General features: G+C 40.6%; 2 protein-coding genes across 2 annotated transcripts; one reads left to right on the top strand and one right to left on the bottom strand.

The window, feature by feature from the left end:
• Positions 1-4,466: 4,466 nt before the first annotated feature.
• LYRM7 (LYR motif containing 7) lies at positions 4,467-12,898 on the bottom strand. The gene is made up of 5 exons (XM_064735643.1): positions 12,836-12,898; positions 10,690-10,762; positions 9,997-10,067; positions 7,450-7,531; positions 4,467-5,595 (listed from the first exon to the last, which is right to left on the bottom strand). The coding sequence occupies exons 1-5, from the start codon at positions 12,851-12,853 to the stop codon at positions 5,519-5,521; spliced, it is 321 nt and encodes a 106-aa protein (XP_064591713.1). The 5' UTR covers positions 12,854-12,898; the 3' UTR covers positions 4,467-5,518.
• A 3,554-nt stretch (positions 12,899-16,452) lies between these two features.
• On the top strand, positions 16,453-20,395 carry HINT1 (histidine triad nucleotide binding protein 1). Its single transcript, XM_064735717.1, has 3 exons — positions 16,453-16,606; positions 19,176-19,280; positions 20,052-20,395. The coding sequence occupies exons 1-3, from the start codon at positions 16,496-16,498 to the stop codon at positions 20,214-20,216; spliced, it is 381 nt and encodes a 126-aa protein (XP_064591787.1). The 5' UTR covers positions 16,453-16,495; the 3' UTR covers positions 20,217-20,395.
• Positions 20,396-22,102: the final 1,707 nt, after the last annotated feature.

Genomic DNA, 22,102 nt, shown 5'->3' on the forward strand with positions numbered 1-22,102 from the left:
ATCTATGCCACAGATTTGTCCTCAAAGAAGCTAAATATACTTTACCCTCAAAGATGACTAGATTTGGACTATCAAAATATCAAACATGTATAACTGTAAAATCATGGAATCATCTAGGTTGTAAGAAACCTCTAGGATTGCCAAGTCCAACCATCAACCCAGCACTTCCATTGTAACCCCTAAAGCACTAACCCATATCACCCAGCACCAAATCCAGATGCCTCTTAAACACCTCCAGAGATGGTGACTCCACCTGGAATGGTAACTCCCAGGGCAACCTATTCCAATGCCTGACATGTCCTAACAGTGAATTTTTTTTTTCCTAATATCTAATCTGATTCTTCTGTCTCAGCTGAAGGCCATTTCCTCAGGTTCTTTCACTGCAGGGACAGTAGAAGTGACCAGCCTCCACAGCCTCCTTTCAGGATTCCTGCTCTCCTTTCGTGGAGAGCAACGTGGTCTCCCCTGGGTCCCCTCATGACTAAACAAACCCAGCTACCTCAGCAACTCCTCATAAGTTAAGTGTCCTAGACCCTTCACAAGCCTTGCTGCCCTGCACCGGCCACACTCCAGCACCTCAATATCCTTAACACCAAATACCAACCTTAATACTCAATTTGTGTTCCTCTTTGTGCTTTGTTTTAAATAATTATCTTCCCATAAAACTAAAGATCAAATATTTGACAGCCTGCCAAACTTCAAATGTAAGGACTGAATTTTGCAAGTAGTTTGGAAAGAGTTATCTGAAGCTGGGAAGTATTAGGTCTCTGCTCTTCCTGTAAGCTGGTCAGCCTTTATTTTTAGTTTTCAATTGTCAATATTTCTTTTCCTTTTGTAAAGGAAGTTTAAAGTACTGCCAGTACTTGAAACTGTATTTACAAGTCCAGTGTGATACAAACCGGGCTCATAATTTTATGCAGCATTCAGATTACTTCAGCTCCTTCAGCTGGCAGGACCTCTAAGAAAAAGAATAAATGCTTATGTCACTGAAGTTGCCACAGGTTTGCTGATACCATGTTAGCTGAAAAACTGAGAACTCAGCTCCTTAGGGAAGGTACAAGCCACCTTTCCATATTAAACTTTTAATGCTACTTCCAGATCAATTCTTTGTAAAATCGCATTGTGGTTTAAAAGCACTCCCTTGTAAAATTAGCAACTAAATGCTTCCTTTACCAAAGTGCACAGGAGCAGAGAAGGGGATTAATTTTCCCTTGATACATTAGAACAAACACCTTGTTTCACCTGAAACTGTTAAGAGTTCAACAAAAATCCTACCCACACAAACCAAAGCAATTAATACATTAAATCTATCACCTGTGTTTTATGAACATCAGGCTATAGAAAACATACTTACACCATGATTGATCCCTATCCTAACCTTGCAGAAAAACATGACTGAAGAAACCTTTTATTTTGAAACTCTTAAATAAAGAAGAGAGAAAGGTGGTTAGCACAAGACCAGAACTTAGTGTTTAAATTGGAAATACTCTTCAGATGTATTTCATGCCCTCAGTAAAGCTACAGTGTATATGAAGTCAACACTTTGTAAAAGAGAATTCCAAGGCAGAAGGCTCCAACAGCTGCATCTCCAGTAGCGGAAGCCAAAAGCTGAAGCACAAAAGAATCTGCTACATGGAATCACCAAGGTGGCATCTGTTCTGCCAAATTCTGCACACATGTGACTACCTTGAGCAGACATGAAACTCGCCTGCACAAGCCCAGTTCTTGCTAAGCAGCACTGCCGGTGTCTCTGTGCAGGTCATGGACACACCCTGCACAGCAACAGTGTCTGAACAGTTGCTGGTCAGACCACACTGACCTCTTGGCTCTGGCAGCTGGGCTCTAGCAGATCTGAACAAGCACCGAGGCTTTTCCAAGAGCACCTCCTGTCTGCCTGCAGAAGAGCTCTATGTTGTTTTTTTTATACAGACATAATAAAACTAGAGTTTAAAGAACTGTTTACCTTTAAGGCATATCTTTTATGATTCATTATACATACTCTAGAAGGAAAGGCACATGCATTTGCTTTAAAAATTCTGCTAGTATTATAATTCCAGTAAACCTAAAAAACTTAAGTGTGATGGAATTGTGTTATTGTGAACCTATTCAACTAGTTTCTGTTGTAAACAGAAAACCCTTTTCCCCTCCTAAGCCATTAAGTGAAAACCCCTATAATAACTTGAAAAGTTTCAGCTAAGACTTCAACCTTTGCAAAGAGAGATTGCAACAATAGTTCCTTTTCATTTTTTATTATTTGTATTAATTTAAAAAGAATAAATATATATATATATAAACACAATCCTAGCAATATCAAGAACAGATTCCTACCCAGAGTGAAATTAAAAAGGGAAATGAAAACTGGAGTGATGGCTGGATTCTGGAATGCAAATCAGCAGGTAAGCATGAAATAAGGGGAAGAGGAATAGTCACTATGACCAACTAGCATGAAGAAGCCTTTAACTACCCTAATAAGCAGCAGCTCATTATGCAGGTTTGTGAGATTTTTTCAAGACTGAAAAGTTAAATCTGAAGAAAGTGAACACCTACCGGGCCTCGACAGCAACCAAATATGAGACACTTTTAGGCTCAGTAACATATTTGGATTCCAATTTACCCTGGTTTAGATATCCCCTGGATTCCTATTTAAGATCACATTGAATAAGAGCAAGGAATAGGCCTGTCAGCCTCTTATGTTAATAGTCTTTTTTGTATTATCTTGATTTTTCTCATCTCAACACTGCAGAATTTGGTTTGTCTTTGCTGCCAGGAATGCACAAGGACAGCAGAAACATGGAATGTTAATGCACACACCATAAAGATACTGCACAGGAGTGTAAAAACATTAATTCTGAAGACCAATTAACTGTACCACCTATTTTTACAAGGTACTTTTTTCACCAGTTGTGTATGTTATTCAAGTGACTCATTCTGTATTTTTGAGTATTCAAGATATATGTAAGATGAGGGACACAAATGCCTGTTGAATCGCAAGCCTGATCCTGTAAGTTGACACTTCCCTACTTTATTTCTACTGATGTATTCTTACTAAAAATAAAACCCTGGAACACATGACAGCAGAACGATATCAAAACAATAGTCACATGACAAATTTCTCCACTTATGGCTTCTTTGAAGAGCATATAGAAGACTACCATCTACCACTGATATCAGTGAAGTCTTTTACTACCTATTTTGCACGGGTAATGGGCAATACGGTTCTGCATTTGTAGTGAAAGAGTGAAGACTTACCAGGCATCAGTTCTATAAAATCAATCTGAAGGATAAAATCTCCAAGACTACACCCACAACCTAAGGAAGTGGCTATAAGAAGTGAATTGCCCCCAATCCAACATGCCATGGGATGTCAACCTTAATGGTTATATAATTTCCCAGTCTTACCAAACCCCTGTTTAATTACTTCTGCTTAAAAGTTAGTCATTTCACCTGAGGCAATGCTCTCCTTTCTCTTTACAGTTGCAACTACCTTGTATTTTCTCTTTCTGGCATATGACTCTCTCATGCCCCTTACAGGAAAAAAAAAAAAAGTCATTGTAGGCAGGCTGCAGAAGGATAGGAAACCAGACATAGAACATAGTCCTTAGGAAGTAAACAATACCAGGGGCCTAGAACAGGACACCCCCCACAGACAGACATTTGTTTTGTAGTGATAGCCACTAGAATACAACAAATGGCAAGAACTTCAGCCATTTAATTCTATCTCCCATCACATGCCTAGTGCCTTTTAGCTACAGTGCAGGGAGTATCAGTGCAATTCAAAGAGCGTTACTGACAGCTGTATTTCCTGCTGGCTGCCCTGGCCATCGCAGCCAGAGGCAACAGTTTTAAAGAAAGGAGTACTTGTCATATTGACATGCTTTGTGAGAAAAAGAGACTGGATGAAGGCACTAGTTTTCTGATTTAATCAGCCAGTCAAGCCTAAACAGCACACATGCACATTGGCAATTCTGACATCTTGGAGACTGAGATTAACAGGTACAGCAGGACTCATGAGGTGCGATGTACTGTCAGACTGCCTCACCCCTGTGTGAGGTACTTAGATCCTAGGGTCGTGCCTGTTATCAATTTCATGAAGAAAAGATTCTATGTATCACTGCAGTTGTACCTCCTTCCAATTAAAATGGAAGTGAATGGATCATTGCAGTGAATTCCACAAGAAACAAGGAAGTATCCTTTAAAAAATACAAATTATTAGGGCTTACTAATTACACTTTTCGTATATTCACTCTAGGCGAGTTCGCTTGCAACTAAACAGCAAGGCCGTTTTCTTTGGAAAATGCCTCAGTCACTCAATGATTACCAGTTAAAACACAAACCACAAATTCATAAACCAACATCCTTAGGTTATGTTGTATCTAGGTTCTCTTCTGCTGTCACCTGAGAACTCAACCCCTAACATTCTGGCTCATTCCAAAGTGTCTGAGAGAAAAAATACACTAAACATGCTCTCCTGTCTGTAAAACACAAATAATTTATTCAGATAAACCTTTACGAATGCTCTCAAGCATCACAGTATACTAGTGTACAATTAATGACAACTTCAGAAATCATGCCTTACGTACAAAGCATAAATTTAACATTAAATACCACAAGATGATTTTTCATTACTTCAAAGAAACTTATGATTGACAATAAACTCAAAAATAAGTATTATTAGTATTCAGCACTCAATTTAATTTTTATATAGCTTTGAAAAACTCTGGATTGCTGGGAAACAATCTCTGTCTGAGAGCTGCTGTAATCAGAAACATTCCTGGCTGAAGTAACACAATTCATGAGCGTACTTTTAAGTTCTGTGAAAGTATTACTATCTTCCACAGAACAAGTGCATGATGATATCCCAGAACTCAATAAAATCACTGAGTTGATTTCAGTCTCTTTTTTCCTGGTAAGAGTATATTGGAATAGGAATCCCAATATAACCAGTTAGATTGTGCCTGGGTCAGTGTGACCCTCGCTGCTGAGCCAAAGGTGGCTTCTGTAGTGCTTTACCCCAGAGATACCTTGGCTGCTGGAGATTGCAGCGGGGCACTGGTGCAAGTCCAGGCTTGTCAGGAACTCCGTTTACCTCAGGAGAGAGAGCTTCTGGCGATGGTGAAGAGAAGGAGAGGATTCTGCTGGAGGGTTGCCAGATGTTTATTCCATGGTTACAGAGGTCTGAACCGGAGCAACTCCTCCAACAGAATAGAGGCCGCATGGTCTGATTAACCTTATAAGCTCAGGGACAGGGGAAGGGGAGGGGACAGGTGAGCTACCAACCAGGTGAAAGGGGCAGGGTCTCAAGGGACTAGGGACACCTATACAGGCCAATGTCCCCCAGGCCTGAGGAGCATCCTTTGAAATCGACCAACCACATGACGCCTTGCTGGTATGTTAAACCTGATTGACAGGGCTCACTCAGCAAGGGGGCGAGGGGGCAGGGAGAGAGGCATAGGCACACCTGGGAAGGGACCCGGAAGTTTAAAACAGGACATTGCAACACACCGCAACAAGTACTTCCTCAGGATTCTTGCTTTTTTGTTGGTATATCTAAGTAGGGAGTGTTGTCCTGTAGCAGATCTTTCCTGGGTATGAGTACTGAAATAGAAAAAACCCAAACAAAACAGTAAGACTATAATCTTCTGGAAAATACTGGTAAAATACTATTTCAAATTCTAAAGGTGTTTTTACATTTACAAACAAAATATTCAGTTACTAAAATGAGGATCTGAACTTGTGGTAAGTAGCATCTATCTAGCATCTAGATATCTAAGACAAAATCATACTAAGATTTTACTTTCAGCTGGCTACAATAATGTTTTCCCATCTTCTTTTATAAGCATTGAAAATTTTGATATTAAGAAGCCATAATTGTTAAGCATGTACTGTTAGTTTGGTTATGGGTTAAAAGGGTAGTTATAAGAAATACAGTACTCAACGGTACCATAACACACCTATGTAAAGAGCATCACTCCCCAGGCAAAACAAGCCAGCCTGGACAGAACTGTAATGGGCCAATCAGGTGCCTTAACCTTCATGCAAATGAAGGATACAAAAAGAAACCAATCCAAAGGGACAAAAATCAGGACAAAAGGGGGCATGTGACCCACTGAACTGGTGCCGCTTCATCTGGAACATCGGGGACATCCCCATTGTTTCTAACAATTATGACCACTCTAATGAGTTTAATGAGTACAATTTTGTAAAAATAAGTACATAATATGTATGCTTGGCAGCCAAAAATTAAATTTAGAATTAGCAGTGACTATTAGCAGGAATCCAGTTGAAAACAAAAGAGAAAACATTATTGCGTCATTGTTGTGTGTATAAAATGCCTCCTTGCCCACAGTGTGCAGTGAATAGCAAGAATAATCACAGGCTTTCACCTGTTGTTTCTGAGAGCTGTTTCATGGGGGAAGGGAACAAAAAGGAGGCAATAAAGGGCTTAAAAATTCATGAATAGCTTGATGAAAATGAAAAGCAATTGAAGAGAAGCCCATTGAAGATAATTAAACCAGAAAACATCCCTGACTCAGGAAGAGCTGCCAGGTGTGAACAGCTGAAAGAGGTGCAAATTCACTTTGTCTGTTCCTATTCTTCAACTATTATCTGCCTGGAATCATCATGGAAGACTTGACATTGGTCCAGACTTATCTTTGGCCTTGATTATAACCGCTGTTTTAAAGTTAAATGTTTTACCAAACCTAAAACTGAAAATTGGTACAAAACTTTCCAGACAACACTAAACAGAAGTAAAAGGAAACTATGTACACAGCTGAAGATTTTTTGTATTCTCTTACCACACAGCTGTATGCTGACCCTGCCTACTACTTCTCTTTTTGACTGCAACATTAAAGAACTTTTAAACCAGGAATCAGGATTTCAAAATTTGATAGACTTTGCACTGAGATAATTGCTATGTCACACACCTTACACAGTATAACCCGAAAGTGAAATTGTTGGAAAAAAGTTTTGGAAATGAACACTCAATCCTCAAAGAAAAAGCTTTTCTATGGTCAGTGTATATACTGCACTTGTTAATGCTCCTCAGGCAGCTCCTCCCTGTCTGGTAGAGCAAGCACCTACAGACAGGTACTGAGGCTATTGCCTTTGGATGTATGCTGACTGACCAGCCTGTACATGCATGCTGACTAGGCTAGCTAACTGCTGACCCTCCTAATAGTTACAGTTAGTTAAGGGACATTAAAAATAATCACTGCCTCTTTTCTACCAGCCTCCATACCTCAAAATATTCGTATGGAAACTTTGTACCTTTGAAACCTTCACCTGTCCTAGGTAGTGACATTGATGAATAGCTTACATTAAGAATTTTGCCAGAGAATAACAAACAGGCTATTTGCCTCACTATCCCTTTCCTTAGTTTCACATTCTATATTTATTTTCTAAACTGTAACATATTTAAGTATCTTTTTAGCATGCAGGCTTACTCACCGATTTTGTCAGAATCTGTGTGAACCGCCTGAATAACAGAAGTTCTGAGAATCACTTCAACATCTGAAGCAATTTTAAGAAGCTAGTAATAAGAAGAGAGGAACAAGAGAGTAATTTGAATTACATGTGACTGTTTCTGAAGATATTTTCAATACCAGACAGCTATTCAAATAATAAAATAATTCGGTTTTACTACTCAGTTACTTATGTACAATGTATACATTGCTCTTATGTACAATGTATACATTGCTTTTGCCTTGGAGATCCTGGAATAACTTACATGTTGATGTGTTTGACATGGAGCATACAGCGAGGGAAACTCTGGCTCAGTAACATACACCAGTACATATGACTACGTATCCAATTAAAACTGCAAACGAATAAGGTGAAATGCAACTACAAAACCAATTAACTAGTTTCCAATGATCAAAGACGCTCACTCACGCCTCAATAACATTCAACGTTCCATAGTGAAAGGGCAATCTCATTCTTTCAACGCTACTGCTCCTGACATAAGGAGACAAAAACAAGGGCGAAACATGACAAGAATTAAGAATTCTGAGTTTTCACAGTAGAACTGTGCAGAAACAAGGCACTACCTAAAGACTACCTGAGGTATTAGTATTCGGCAAAAGGCCTAGAATTCCTTCTCTCACTAAGAGGATAAGCTGCAGCACCCTTGCTAGCTTTGCTGCACCATTAAGAGAAGCCTAACACTTGTTTGCCTGATATCTGTGTCAGAAGTAAGGAAATTGCTCAAGTGAGACACTTCAGGAGACATGCTCACACTAGGAAGCAGCATGTATCAACAGAAGTGGACCTTTCCAAAGGCTAGGGCTCAATACTTGCCATCCACACTGCACTTCTCATGCTCTTCCCTTTTAAGGGCTTGGAGCAAGTACCCTTCAGTTCCCCCTGCTGAGACCCCATTAGCAGCCAGGCTGCATGCTCCTGAAGCGCAGCTTCCTCTTCAGATTCACCTTTAGGGAATTCTGCTAGTTGGTCTGACACTTTACGTAACAAGAAAAGTCACAGGAAGTGGAACTAACAAAGGTAACTTTCTAAGTGCACTCCTGATCTGAACAAAAACTGGTGCATTAGATTCAGCTACCACATTTTTCATTCTGATACTGTAGACAGTTACCTCGATCTTCTTAAGTCACCGCAAGCTTGACATGTACAAGTACATACAGATACAAGTACCTGTTGTCACATTAGAATATATATGTAGTTTTCTATTCTGGCTGGTCAATACTCCATTTTTTAGTTGCTGTCCAAAGCAGAACATTAGCAGCATCACATTCATGCAAGCAAGTGCTCAAACATTCTCAAGTCCTGTATAAAACTTGGTTCAGTTCCTCTGCAACTAAGTCTTTTCAGTGTGTACGTGTAATAAATATGACAGCTATTGTGATATTCTAGGAGTGTGTAGCTGCGATGGAAGTCTGGTATTTCTTTCACTGACACAGTTAATCAAATATCAACTATTCCATATTAAAAAGTCACATATGTGTAATTTGTAGGTTGCCTAAAAAACAAATACAGATTTCAGAATTGCAGCAAATCTTTTTCCTGTACATCTATAAAAAAAACCAACCCTGAACACGTAACTTAGCTAATCAGACAGTGGTAACACAAACACTGAGTATTATTACAGGAGGCTGAAATTCAGGAACTCCTAACTAAAAGGTCAGAACTATTTACATTACTGTTTTGTGTCTGGCATGAGGAAAAGGTTTTCATTTTATTTCTTCAAGGGACAGATGGCACTTTCTTCCAACCAGTGCCCAGTAACAATGTAAGGACAGTCTGATAAAGGCTGAAGGACAAGGACTAAGTTACTCAGACTGCAGGATGTTAATCGCTAAAATTATCTAAAACACATTAGTTCCCTTTCAGTTCAGAGTAATTGTCAGAAAAAAGTGGCTCAGCAAAAAGTTTTAAGGCAAAGGTAACTAACTTAATGAATTAACAGAATGCTCCACTTTTAATGCATGGTAAGGAAAGAAGAAGTAAAAAAATCCCTGTAATATAATTAAGATATACTACATCTATACTATACTGCAATAAATCATAATAATTTTGCTGGTTTTTGCCTTCCACAAAGATGCTGAGTCATTTGTGATAGTAACTCAGCAGGTTGTTTAATTTGTCTGTTTGTTTCTGTTTGCCTAAACAACAGTGAGCAGGTACATTTAACCTGTACAGTTAGGTGTACAGACCACAGTACAGGTAGGTATCATGAGCAAAGTATAAAATATTTACATGAAAATCGCTACTTCATACATTATCTCATAAAATTTTATTATAAACTTCGAAATAATCATATTGAACTATCAGAACACACTTTCTACTTATGTACTTTTGTATGTACAAGATTCTATAACACAGTATTAATACTATTGCGGTATCTATATATTTACCTGGCTTTCATGATGTCTCAATCTGTTTACAGTGGTTTGCAGATCCTTTAAGCAAAAGACTAATTTCTAAATATTCATATGTGAAGTGGGAAAAAACCCCAAACAACAGAAAGCAATAAAATACCTCATTAATCTTCTCTTCAGATGTCTCATCTCGGTTATTTCTGAATTCTTCATTTATCTTTTGTCTTGCAGCTAAATAAAGCAAACAAAAAACTAAAGAGTGAACAAAAATTGTATTTTGAATTTGTCACTGCCCCAAAGTTAAGCATCTTAAGTCCTTTATGGCACAGTCCTGGGACACTCTGATCAAAGTATGTCAATGAAAGACCTCCATATAATTCACATGATGTCATATTTCAAGTTGACTGGTACACAAATAAAATAAGATTCTCAATTTAGCATTTTGTATTGCATACACAAGGTACTAAAAAAGCAGGATTAATCCCTTGAGGAAAAACCACACATAGAGAATTAATTAGTACAGCTAACTATGCTCTGGCTGGACTGAAGAGAAGTTAAAAAAAAACAAATGAAAGAAAAATATCTCCCAAGAAGATCAGGAACACTTTAAAAAGAAATGTTTCCCTTCCAAAATATTGGTTGTTGGTGTTAGTTGATTGAATATAAGGACTATGTTTTTGTTTCAAAATAAAGGATATCTCGTTATGGACACAAAAGTTTTCCCAATTATTACTTGGAAATTATGGGAGTAATTTGAAGAAAGATTATGTTAAGAATTATCTTTCTCTGTATTCCAAGAAGAAAGTTCCATGAAATACAGATAAGCACACACCACACAAAAGAACTATCTCACCTTCAAGGGCTTTGGTATCATTTTTAAAAACTTCTTGCCGTGTTCTGTGTAACAACTTAAAAAGCTTCAAAACCTGCCAATACAACATCAATAGAATTAACTTATTTAGTAGCAGGATTGTTAGTTAAAATGAACATGTTACAATTCAAAATGTTTTGGTATAAATTTCATGTTCTTTCCATTCAGTACAGAATTTGATAAAGAATCAATATCTAAGAGGTTTTACTTAAATTCCTGATTAAAACACTTGCAGCCAAAGCTGATGTGATGTCATGAAAATCTTAGAGAGGTCTAGATATTTCAAATTACCCTAAAATGCTGGCACCACCTCCTAAATAATTATTTGGCATGATGGAATTAAAATCCTGAAAATACATGGACATAAGCATTAGTAATTGTGCCAATGTCAAACAAACCCAACAGAACTGGAATAACTGTAAAGGTCAAATTACTTGAAGGAATTATCAAGGTTACATCAGTGCATATTCTCTAGCTATTGAAAAAGATAGAAAAAGAAATGGCTGAAGTATTCTCACATAAAATTCTTCTACAAGTGGTGTGGCAAAACCAAAGCAAAGTCCTTCCCCTAAATACAACTCCAGGTCAGCAAACGAACACTTCAGTAAAAGCAAACACTCAGAAAGTTGGGATTTACAGTGTAGAGCAGACACATATGTTTGAAATATGTATGTAAATACGTATGAAAATAAAACCCTCAGAGAATCACAGCTCACAGCCATGTGGTTTTGGTAGATCATTCACACAGACTGCAATGAATCACAGAAACTCTCAAGTCGTTATGAGACTTTTTTGGTGTCTGTCACAGACTGAAAAGAATCTCTGACAAGCACCAGAAAAAAATAATCTTGAAAACAATATGCCTTTTGAAGCTCCTTCTAGTACTTCCTATCATGTTGTGGCATTTCTAGAGGGCACAATTCCAAGTACTTCATAATACTTCTCTCACAATTAGTATTCCAAGTATTTTGTAGAAGGAAATAGAAGAAACACAGGGCTGTAACTCAGAAAAAACCCAGCAAATGAACAGAGCCATGTTGCCTTTAACTGCACCATTCCCTAGATGGATGAATCTGTGGAAGGTAAACCCACAGAACTAAAACTCAACAAATAAACTTCTTGTTTTGCAGATATTCTAATATCCTAAAATTTCTATTCCCCACTGTATATTTGCTATCTTTTCAAACAGCAGATTAATATTACATGTGGTTTTATGTTGAACACATGTATGGCAAAACCTAAAATTTTTTATGGTTATTTTCAAGAATTTGCAAGCCATTTTCAGGTCTCTTCCTACCCACAGAGAAGTCTATAGGTTCTTCACAAGGGAAGAAGGAGGGGCAGGCACCAATCTCCTCTCTGGTATCCTGTGACAGGATTCAAGGGAACAGCCTGAAGTTGTGTCAGGGAACACTCAGGCTGGATATCAGGAGAAGGTTCTTCAGCCAAAAGGTGGCTGGGCACAGAACAAGCTCCCCAGGTCAGTGGTCAGAGCACCAGCCTGACAAGAGTTCAGGAGGCTTTTGCACAGCTTCCCCAGGCACACGGTGTGTGCACCACCCTGGAGATGGCCCCGTGCAAGACCAGGGGCTGGACTCCATCATTTCTGTGCCTCCCTTCCAAACAAGGACATTCTCTGGTTCAACTTCTCCAAACCCCTCCTGGAAACTTTTCACCACGGCAGCCACAATGGTGAAAAGCTGAATTAGATGGTCTTGATCAGGATGTATTAATGCAGACGCCTCCGACCTCTACAGCCACCTGCATTAACAGAGAGCTCCGCCAATACCTGTCGACTGCACCCCCAAAACTAGGCTTCAAGACACTCCCGAAAGAGGCACTGACAGGAAATTACACCGCAGTAATGAAAGCGCTTATTAATTCTTAGGTCCCTGGTTTTCCCTGGCTTACTCTCACGTGCTTCTGATGTATTTTCCCCTCTGTTTATCACACTTCTCGCTTTCTTTTCCCGCAATGGCCTTTGCGCGCAAACCGCTACATTCCTTTACCTAGTTTTTTATCTTTCTTGTCCTGAAAGTCTATGTTTTTTGGCTCGACTAAAGCTACAAAGCTGCAGCCTCCCAGCACAGACAGAGTACGTGTGTGTGTTTGTGTGTGTGTCACTCGCCTGCCCCCGGCTCCCCATGGCGCCCGCCGCCAGCACCGTCCCGCGCCGGAAGTGCCCGCCGCCGGAAGTGCCCGTCAGGGACGAGCCGCACCCTCTCGCGCTGCGCCGGTGCCGCCGCCAATGCTGTCCCCCGGGGGCCGCCCGCCGCCGCCGCCGTTCCGAGCCGCCCTTGTGGCCCCGCGGCGCTGCCATGGCCGGCGGGGTTGAGGCGGCCTTCACGGACTCACAGAAGGGACTTCCAGCCCAGCCTGGAACGGACCACACGGGCCCATCGGGTCCAACGTCCCTGCTCAGGCAGAGACAGCCTAGAGCACATGGCACACGATTGTATCAAGACAGTTCCATCACCACTGGGGAAGACTCTGCAAATTATCTGGACAATCTGCTCCTGTACCGGCTCACCTGCAGAGTAAAGAAGTTCTTCCTCGTGTTCAGAGAAGCTTCCTGTTTCAGAAACATCCATTTCTGTCCACTGTCCCTTGATCTGTTGGTGGGCACGGCTCAGAACAGCCTGGATCCTCCTCTGACCCCTTTCCTTCAAATACTCACAGACATTGATGAGGTCCCTCTCAGCTGTCTCGAAGCTGATCGGGCCCAGCTCCCACAGCCTTTCCTCAAAAGAGAGACACTCCAGTCCCATCTTCACTGACTTTCCCTAGACCCCCTCCAGGACCCCCTTGTCTCTCTTGTCCTGAGGAGCCCAGAACTGCACACAGCACTCCAGATGTGCCCCACCAGGGCATGGCAGAGGGCCAGAATCGCCTCCCTTGAACTGCTGGCAGTGCTCTCCCGAATGCACCCCAGGGTCCCATTGGCCTTATGGGCTATCCAGACAGTGCCGATCCTCGGTGTGCCCAGTTTTTATTTTGCCAAAACTGTTTCCTTGCTCTTGCAGTTAGAACAACCAACACCAGTTCGGAATCCTTCCTTAAATGGAGTGATATCTTCTTTTCCAGTCTATTTTTTCACCATTTCAGAAGAAAAGCTGTGATTATAATTCCTTGTTTCTGTGCTTATCAGTAGTATCTCAGGATGTCTCCAATTTCTAGGTATCCAGCTGTACTTAGAAGAGTCCAGTTGCACTTTTCAAGGACACTCTTGGTTCTCAGGATCACAGCTGCCAAGCTGGCAGGCTTTTTTTCTGCTGGTATTATCCAACAGGCATATTCTTCTGTTCAGTCATTTCCCCTCTCTAGTCAGGTCACTTTCTCGGCTGCTCACATCAAGCTCCCCACAGCTTGCCTTGCTCACACCCTGACCAACCCAAGCCTGGGCCTGGGCACATCATGGCCACGCCGGGTACATCTATAAAACTGAATTGCCATTCTCTTGGAAAACAAACAAGCTTTTAGTTCACTAACACTTCATTCAGCATTAGCTAAAGGCAGCATAAGGATTTTTTGTGCAATCATCTTTACTACTCACTAGACCTCTAGCTTCAATACACAGTCTATTTGATCATTTAACAGCAGTTACATTGTAAGCTAATTAAAATATGGGAACACTAAATTATTACTCAATAATTTTAATAATTTTATTATTAATAGTACTTGTAAGCATCTATTAAATACTTTTTTTTACTATGTAACTCATAAAGAAACTTGATATGTTAGCAGAAGTGATGTTTATTCATAATTTATTTCCATGAATAATTATTGCAGATATGAATGAATTAGATCTTTGAAAAGAGGGTCTAATTCATTCATTGTTTTATTCAAAATAATGAAATTTGCTGTTTTCATGGTGAGACAAAAATATATGCTGAAGTCAACTATATGAAAAAAATGGTTTTGCTTTTTTGGAGAAACTTCTAAACTTGTCTCTTTACGTCTTCTCTTAACAAAGAAATATACTTTTTAATTAAATCCACAGCAGTGTTCACCTGAATTGTTCATATATTTGCTGAATAACCTTGGTTGGACAATAATATAATTCAAAGAAGTTTGTCCCTGAAGCACTTCTTTTAATTGTCATAAAGCTCCAATACCATCTGTAGGACACATACAAGTCAAAATACCTTAATCCCAGAACATCATCTAAGGAAGAGAATAAAATTTCATTGATTATGTACTTTATCAGAGTTTTTTTTCAGGGTATTTCATGCAGGGATTTTCATGATAAATTATTTCAGAGTTACTACCAGAAATATATGACAAATTCTGCTCTTTTTGTAACATGTTTGTGTAACCAGCAGTGGAACCATATTAGGTTTAAGCCACTTAGCAATATTTATTCTCTGCCTCCCTCCAAAATGCTTTCCTGTAACACTTTTGTCTAGAGACAAATATATATAAATATCTCTATTAATAGGCACCTAGACAAATCTTCAGAGAAATCAATCTATTTTTTTTGGTGAAGTTTAGAAAATAATAGAATCTAAAATTGTCTGGGTCGGAAGGGACATTAGAGGTCATCTAGTTCCAATGCCCCTGTGATGGGCAGGGACACCTTTCACTAGACTGGGTTGCTCAGAGCTCCATCCAGCATGGCCTTGAACACTTCCAGGGACTAGGCACCCACAACTTCTCTGCCTTCAGGTACTGCAAAGCTGAAGTTAGGTCACTCTGAAGTTTTTTCTTTTCAAGGGTGAACAATTCCAATTCTCTCAGCCTGTCCTCATACAAAAGGTGCTCTGTCACTCTGATTATTTTTGTGGCCTCCTCTGGACTCTTTCCAACACCTCCATGTCCTCCCTGTGCTGGGAGCCCAGAGCTGGATGCAGGTTCCAGGTGGGCTCTCCCCAGAGCAGAGCAGAGGGGCAGAATCCCCTCCCTGCCCTGCTGCCCACGCTGCTCTGGATGCAGCCCAGGCCACGTTTGGCTCTCTGGGCTGGGAGTGCCCATGGCTGGCTCATGTCCAGCCTCTCACCCACCAGCACCCCCAAGTCCTTCTCACAGGGCTGCTCTCAATCTCCCAGCCTGTGTTGATAGCAGGGGTGGCCCCGACCCAGGTGCAGGACCTCGTACTTGGCCTTGAAAATGAAGCTTGGTTGATACTCCTTAAGGTTTATGTTGGCTTTTCCCCCCCTGCTTTTTCATTGCTCCCATTTAATGACTGGTGTTATAGATATATATAAAAAACCATTTACAACTAGATGTACAGCTGCGTAACTTTGTGTTGCCCTCTGAATTACTGCTTGGCTATACTGATTAGTTTGTTTCATAGTTACGAAATTACTTATGTGCCGAAGGGCTGGCACATGAAACTGCCCTTCTGCAGGACCCTGATTCCAGGACACCAAACACCTGCAAACTTTGGTGGAAAAGCTAACCCAGCCCAGCCTGGTGCAGTCTGCAGGAGCTTGTCCCAAGAAATCACACAGATGTTTGGGTTAGATTTGATGAGTAACACTTCTGCCCACAACAGCCTCTCCCGGGACTGCACTACTTTTGTACATCCGCCCCGCCTTTCTCTTCGCAGCGTTGATCCCTGCGCGGAGTCTGCAATAGTTCTTTCCGCCGGATCCCTCCGCGATTCCCGGGTCAGCGAGGGCGCGGCAGTGCGGTGGGCGGGGACCAGCGGGACAATGACGGGAGAAACCGCCAATCAGACGGGCGAACACGGCCAGGGGACGGCGTTGGCCCAATGAGTGCGGAGGGGGCGTGGCTGTGGGGGAAGGCGGGTCTGAAGGCCGGCGGGAGCCGCGCGGGAGCCGCCGCCATGGCTGACGAGATCAGCAAGGCGCAGGCGGCGCGTCCCGGCGGGGACACCATCTTCGGGAAGATCATCCGCAAGGAGATCCCCGCCAACATCATCTACGAGGACGAGCAGGTGCGCGCTGTGCAGGGGCCGGGGGCGTCGCGGAGGCATCCGGGAGAGCGACAGGGCGGGCCGTGCGCCCCCGCTCTTCCCTGCGCCCTCCCCGGAGCTGCATTGGGCGTCTTGCCAAGGGTCGAGGGTTCTCGCAGCTGGTGTGGGAGGGTAGTGGTGAAACCTTTACCACTTGCAGGCAGCCTTCGTGCGGGTTCGGAGCAGAGCACCCCAGCTGTCTGCTTGTGCAGGTCCCGATGTGCCTCTCAATAGTCTCGCAGAGGTTATGCAGCTCTGCCTGCTGGGCTTTGGCAGAGAACCTCCGAGAGGGATTGCTGGTGCATCGCAGCACGTTAGGGCTGAAATTAAATAATTAGCTTTAGAAGAAATGCAGCGGTTATTCCCAAAATCCAGCTGGTATTTGGTGTAAGCTCTTTGTTTTCCCCGCCCTTCAGATTGAAATACTGAGCCCCATTAAGCCCCTTTTGCTTTTGAAATAAAGGGGTTATTCTCAGTGTTCAGTAGAGACTCGCTAAGGATGCGGTTTGTCAGATTTATGTGCTTAAAAATCACGCATAGCTTAAAAAGGAGTTTTCTTAATAGATGGCAGAATTGTTGCAGTTGCCTTATGCTCTGAAGAATATTAGAAATGTTCAGTGCTTTCTGAAAATAGTGCTTATGTTACTGCTCTGTGTTTATGTGAAGGTGTGTGTTCTTTCCTTAGCCCGGGTCAAACCTGTGTGAGCTTTTTCATCAGCTGCGGTGGTTGCAGCAGAGAAAGGTGCGCACTGCATGATTAGGAATCAGGCCATTGACTTCACTGAGAGTATAAACTACTTTGACAGCCATTTGTGTGGAGTATTTTCTGGAAGTGTCATTGCCTGCAGTGCACCATTTGGTTTTTACTTCAAAGTGTGCAGGAGTGTAGAACTTCTAGATTTCAGTTGACTGGTGGATGATCTTGAATTACTTTTGTTGGCTTTATGGAGGTCTTTTTAGAGGTAGCTGGAAGTGTTAAAGGAGAAAGGTAAGGAAAGTCTTTAATCAATAATTGACCTTCAGAGAAAGGGAACTACTGAGAAGTACAAAGTGTCTGTGGAATTATGCCTTATCACTGGTTTTCCAGTTGAATCTAAACTTCCTGAAATGAAATTTGGTTTCCCATATACTCACGAATTTCTGTGATTGCGTTTTTCCCTTAATGCTGCTTTGGCTTTCTGTATAATAGAAAGCTATTTACTTCCAATCTTTTGCTCTTTTAATTCTTTTGAGGCAGTTTGGCCATTTGCATTCTGCCTCGATGAGACTACATATAATAGAAAAGCTGATTACAAAATGGTCAGCTCTAAGTATGATTTATTTAATTTGGTGCAAACAGTTTTATTCATCAGTTATATCCTTACTGCCCTTCCCTATTTGGAAGAAAGGAGTAGTTCATCAGAAATTCAAGCTGGGCATTATCTTCTTAAACAGATCCTAAAACCACATAGATTTGATGTAGAAGATGACTTGCATAAAAGATTGATGCAAGTTGAGTTTGGCTTTTCACCAACTTTACTCTTGACACATTTCTTTTCAGAATAAAAAAGAAGTATATTTGCACAGAAAATTAACTTTATTGATTCACAAAGAAAAGTATCTAGGAAATAAGCATTTTGAGGAATGTAGGTATATGTGTTTTTAAGTATCCACTGTCTGTGACATAACCAATTGCTGCCAGGTGTTACACTGTTGAACGGGATGGGAAATTTAGAGATATCTTGGACTAATGCTGGCAGAGTACCTCCTGTGCATCTGCGCATTTGTTGAGGTTCCAGTTGGAAGTCCCAGTTCTGTGGTTGACCATTTGTACTAGGAGACACAGCTGAATTTTCTCTTGCCTATTGGCAGTTCCTAATGTGATATTTAGGTGATGCATGCTGTGTATGATTGATTGTAGTTTTGGTATTTAGTCAAGATTCAGCTAGTCACTACAGACAGATCTTTGTATTTCAAAAGTGATGCCTTTCTTTTGATTTAAGCATGTCTGAAGCAAAGCTGGTTTTAATGCATTACTCTGGAATACTTGGTGCTGTTCAGAACAGAAGTCTAATATGGTCTCATTCACATAACTTCAGGATCTTTGGAATTGCCTTGTTGTCTTTGACCAAGGAAATATTCAGGCATAACTAGAAGTTGATTAGCAACTCTTTGCCGTTTATTTTATTTAACATAAAATATAAAATAACATTTAAAAAAACATGAATGTACTTTTTATAGGCATGCGTGCCAACAGCTTTACTAGTTGTTATACATGTGTTTCAGTAGCAAATCTTGAACCTGATTGCGTATTGCTTTACTGAGAAGGCTGTAGCTTTTAAACAGTACTTTACAAAGCAGTGATTTTTTTTTTCAGTGGGTCTTGGTAAGTAGTGTTTTGTGTTTAGAAGTTAAAGGATGTAGAATAATATATCACTCAAGAAAATTTAACATTGCTGCTTATGTTCGGGATATCTGGCTGAAGTATGTATTTAGTGGGGCATATTAATTTCCTGAAACTCTTACCTTTCTCTAAAACAAACTTTATTTTATTTGCTTTCTGTTCCTCCAGTGCCTCGCGTTCCATGATATTTCACCCCAAGCTCCAACACATTTCTTAGTGATTCCTAAGAAGCCAATTGTCAGATTGTCTGAAGCAGAAGATTCTGATGAATCTGTAAGTACTCTAAAGGTTTTCTGTACACCAAACCGTGCTTCTGATTACTTCATAATGTAGTAGGCTGTCCCCCTTTTCCTCTTGACATTTCGAAGAGGCAAAGTAGTTTTCTGATACTCTAATGCTTGTCTTGTAGCTTAAAAGATAATGGAGTTAAGGTTTTTCAGTAAAATTAGCCAGAGAAAGCAAAATATATCTGTGCATGTATTTTCCATGCAAAATGAATTGGTATTTGTTATTTAACAATCCTGATGTCTGTTTTCATTGTTTGCATGCAACAGTATTTACTCTAATATGGGCTTGGGGGTTTTTAGCAGGTCAGAGGTGAAGAAAAGGAAGGTTAGCTGAGAGGTGCTGAATATTTCATTTGTAACTAAAAACATCAAGCCCAAAGATTTTGTAAGCTTTATATGGTAAGATAAAGTTTCTTTTCCACCAGAATTATATATAGTGTTCAGAAGAAGTAGTGGGGGCTTTAACCATTAAGTAAATGTAGCTTCTATGACACTTTTGTTGTCTGTTACTGCCTGGCTTGAGAAAGATCAATTGTTCTATTTTCCCCCTATATTATGCATAGGCAGTCCTCATAGTTTTTCTTGGAAAGTGTTAGTTGCAGGCAGGCAACAATTTGAAGAGCAGTGGCTGAATTTCTGAGAATTAACTTACTGGCTTATTGGTTCTCTGCTCTCATTCCTTCCCTTCCTACCCTTTCCCCCTTTTTGTGTGTTTTCTGTTGGTTGTTTTTTTCTTTTTTTTTTCTTTCTTCTCCAGCTTCTCGGACATTTAATGATTGTTGGCAAGAAGTGTGCTGCTAACCTGGGCCTGACCAATGGATTCCGGATGGTTGTGAATGAAGGGCCTGAGGGTGGGCAGTCTGTCTATCACGTACATCTCCATGTTCTGGGTGGTCGCCAGTTGGGCTGGCCTCCTGGCTAAGATTTCTACACCACTGGAGTTCACTGCATGCATACAAGTTACCACCAAATAGATTTAATATGTTGTCCATCAATCTAGCCACTGTTAGTGTATTGGTTTTTTTTTTAATGTGTGTCTACACAGGGTAATAAATGCTCTGAACAACATTCGCACAATAAAGATTAAGCATGTGGGAGTTATCTCTGTCTGGTGTGCCTTACTGATGGAAACACTTCTGAAGTTGAAATTATGATCTCTGAAGTTTAAAGCACAAAACATGTTTCAGTCTGCTAACAAGTCTTCTGTAGGTACTGATTTGCCAAGGCAAATCAAAATCTAAAGGTGCAAACACTTATCAGACTTTCATGTCTTCTGGGAAGAAATCTAAGCTTTTAGAATGCGGTATGTAAATATTTGTAAAGCCAGTGTAGGCTGCTGCTGAAACTTCTAAAAAGTGAAATTCCAAACATGCTGTCAGTACAGTATATTGGGAACAGACATTCTAAAGCTCCATTTTTCCACTGAGAATGGATAAAATGATAGTCTTTATAGCAGCTGCTATAGTTCTGTAGCGCATGGGTGATTTTGATCAAATTGAGGACTTGAAATTAAAATACTGAACTGTTATAAGATGTTCAAGGCATTTCTTGGCATGTAAGCAGCATGAAATAAAATGTGTATGTGTATCTTCTAGATTGCAGATTTTAGTGAGCAAATCTTTCAGTTAGTAGTACTTTCTCTGTTGCTGATACAGTTGTTCATGCAACATGGTCATCAGATCTCCAAGACAATAAATTTTATTGAAGTTAGGGGTACAGATGTGTCTGCCAGTGTAAAAACAGGACACCTGTTCTTTCTGATAAAATTAAGTCACAACTGACTAGTTTTTATGCTCAAGACACCTAAAAGCCTCAGATGCCTTGATAAAAGCTGGTTGCTTGTGAGCATCTAAAGTGTTAAAGAAATGTGGGAATGTGTGTAAAGACTGTAGAGGTAAAAGCAGTGAATTTTATTTTCTTTTCAGATATAACTTGAAAGTTTGGTAAAGCCATTTGAGTTCATTCAACCAGAAAATACTCTTGAGTACTTCAGAATGCTTTCAGCTTTCAGAGTTTTACCCTAAGATGTGACTTAAACAGGAAAATCAGCTGGTGCTTCTGAAGGATGTTGGTCTATAGTTGGGTTAGGAATAAACACGTGGTTCTGTAGTGGCAGCATAATTGTTTAACTTGCATAGAAGTAAAGAAGAAAACCACCCAAACCCCAGCGGTACAGCATCCCTGAGTAGAAGCTGAATGCATACCACAAGAATGAAGTATCACAAGCAGACACAGTGGGGGTGCAGTAAAGGTTTGTGGCTGGAAAACAGGCTATCAGAATGAGCTCATGGAAGGCCCTTAAAGATGGTGAGATGAACTGTTGGCATCCACATATGGGAAAGGGCATGTGACATATGTGTACTGCTTTGACTTCCCTGATTTCTGTTGTATGTGTCCTTTTTACCAACACTGGCATATGTGATTTGAAGAGTGACTGGTGAAGTTTTCGCAGCTGTATGAAAGTAACTCTGTAAACTTCTGTTGCTTTACTTGGAATCTTGGGAGATGTGTTTGCAGATCTATGCAGATATGTGCTTTGGGAAAGTAAGAAGACTTTGAAGTGAGGGCAGAACCAGGAATCTTGCAAAGATAGCCATTAGGCCAGCTTGCTAACCAATTTAATTGTGCTTAAGTTTCAGATGAGTACCTTCTGGATTGATACTCAAATGATTCTGAGTTCAGACCATGGTGTACTCATGTAGGAAAAATAAAATCAAAGGAAAACTCTTCCCTAATTTGTCCATGTAGGAGGTGGGAAAACTGGGAATTAGCTGAAACCTTTTTTGCCTCAAAACCACTTGCTGAAAT

This window comes from Zonotrichia leucophrys, chromosome Z (genome assembly GCF_028769735.1).
Source record: "Zonotrichia leucophrys gambelii isolate GWCS_2022_RI chromosome Z, RI_Zleu_2.0, whole genome shotgun sequence".
Taxonomy (NCBI): domain Eukaryota; kingdom Metazoa; phylum Chordata; class Aves; order Passeriformes; family Passerellidae; genus Zonotrichia; species Zonotrichia leucophrys.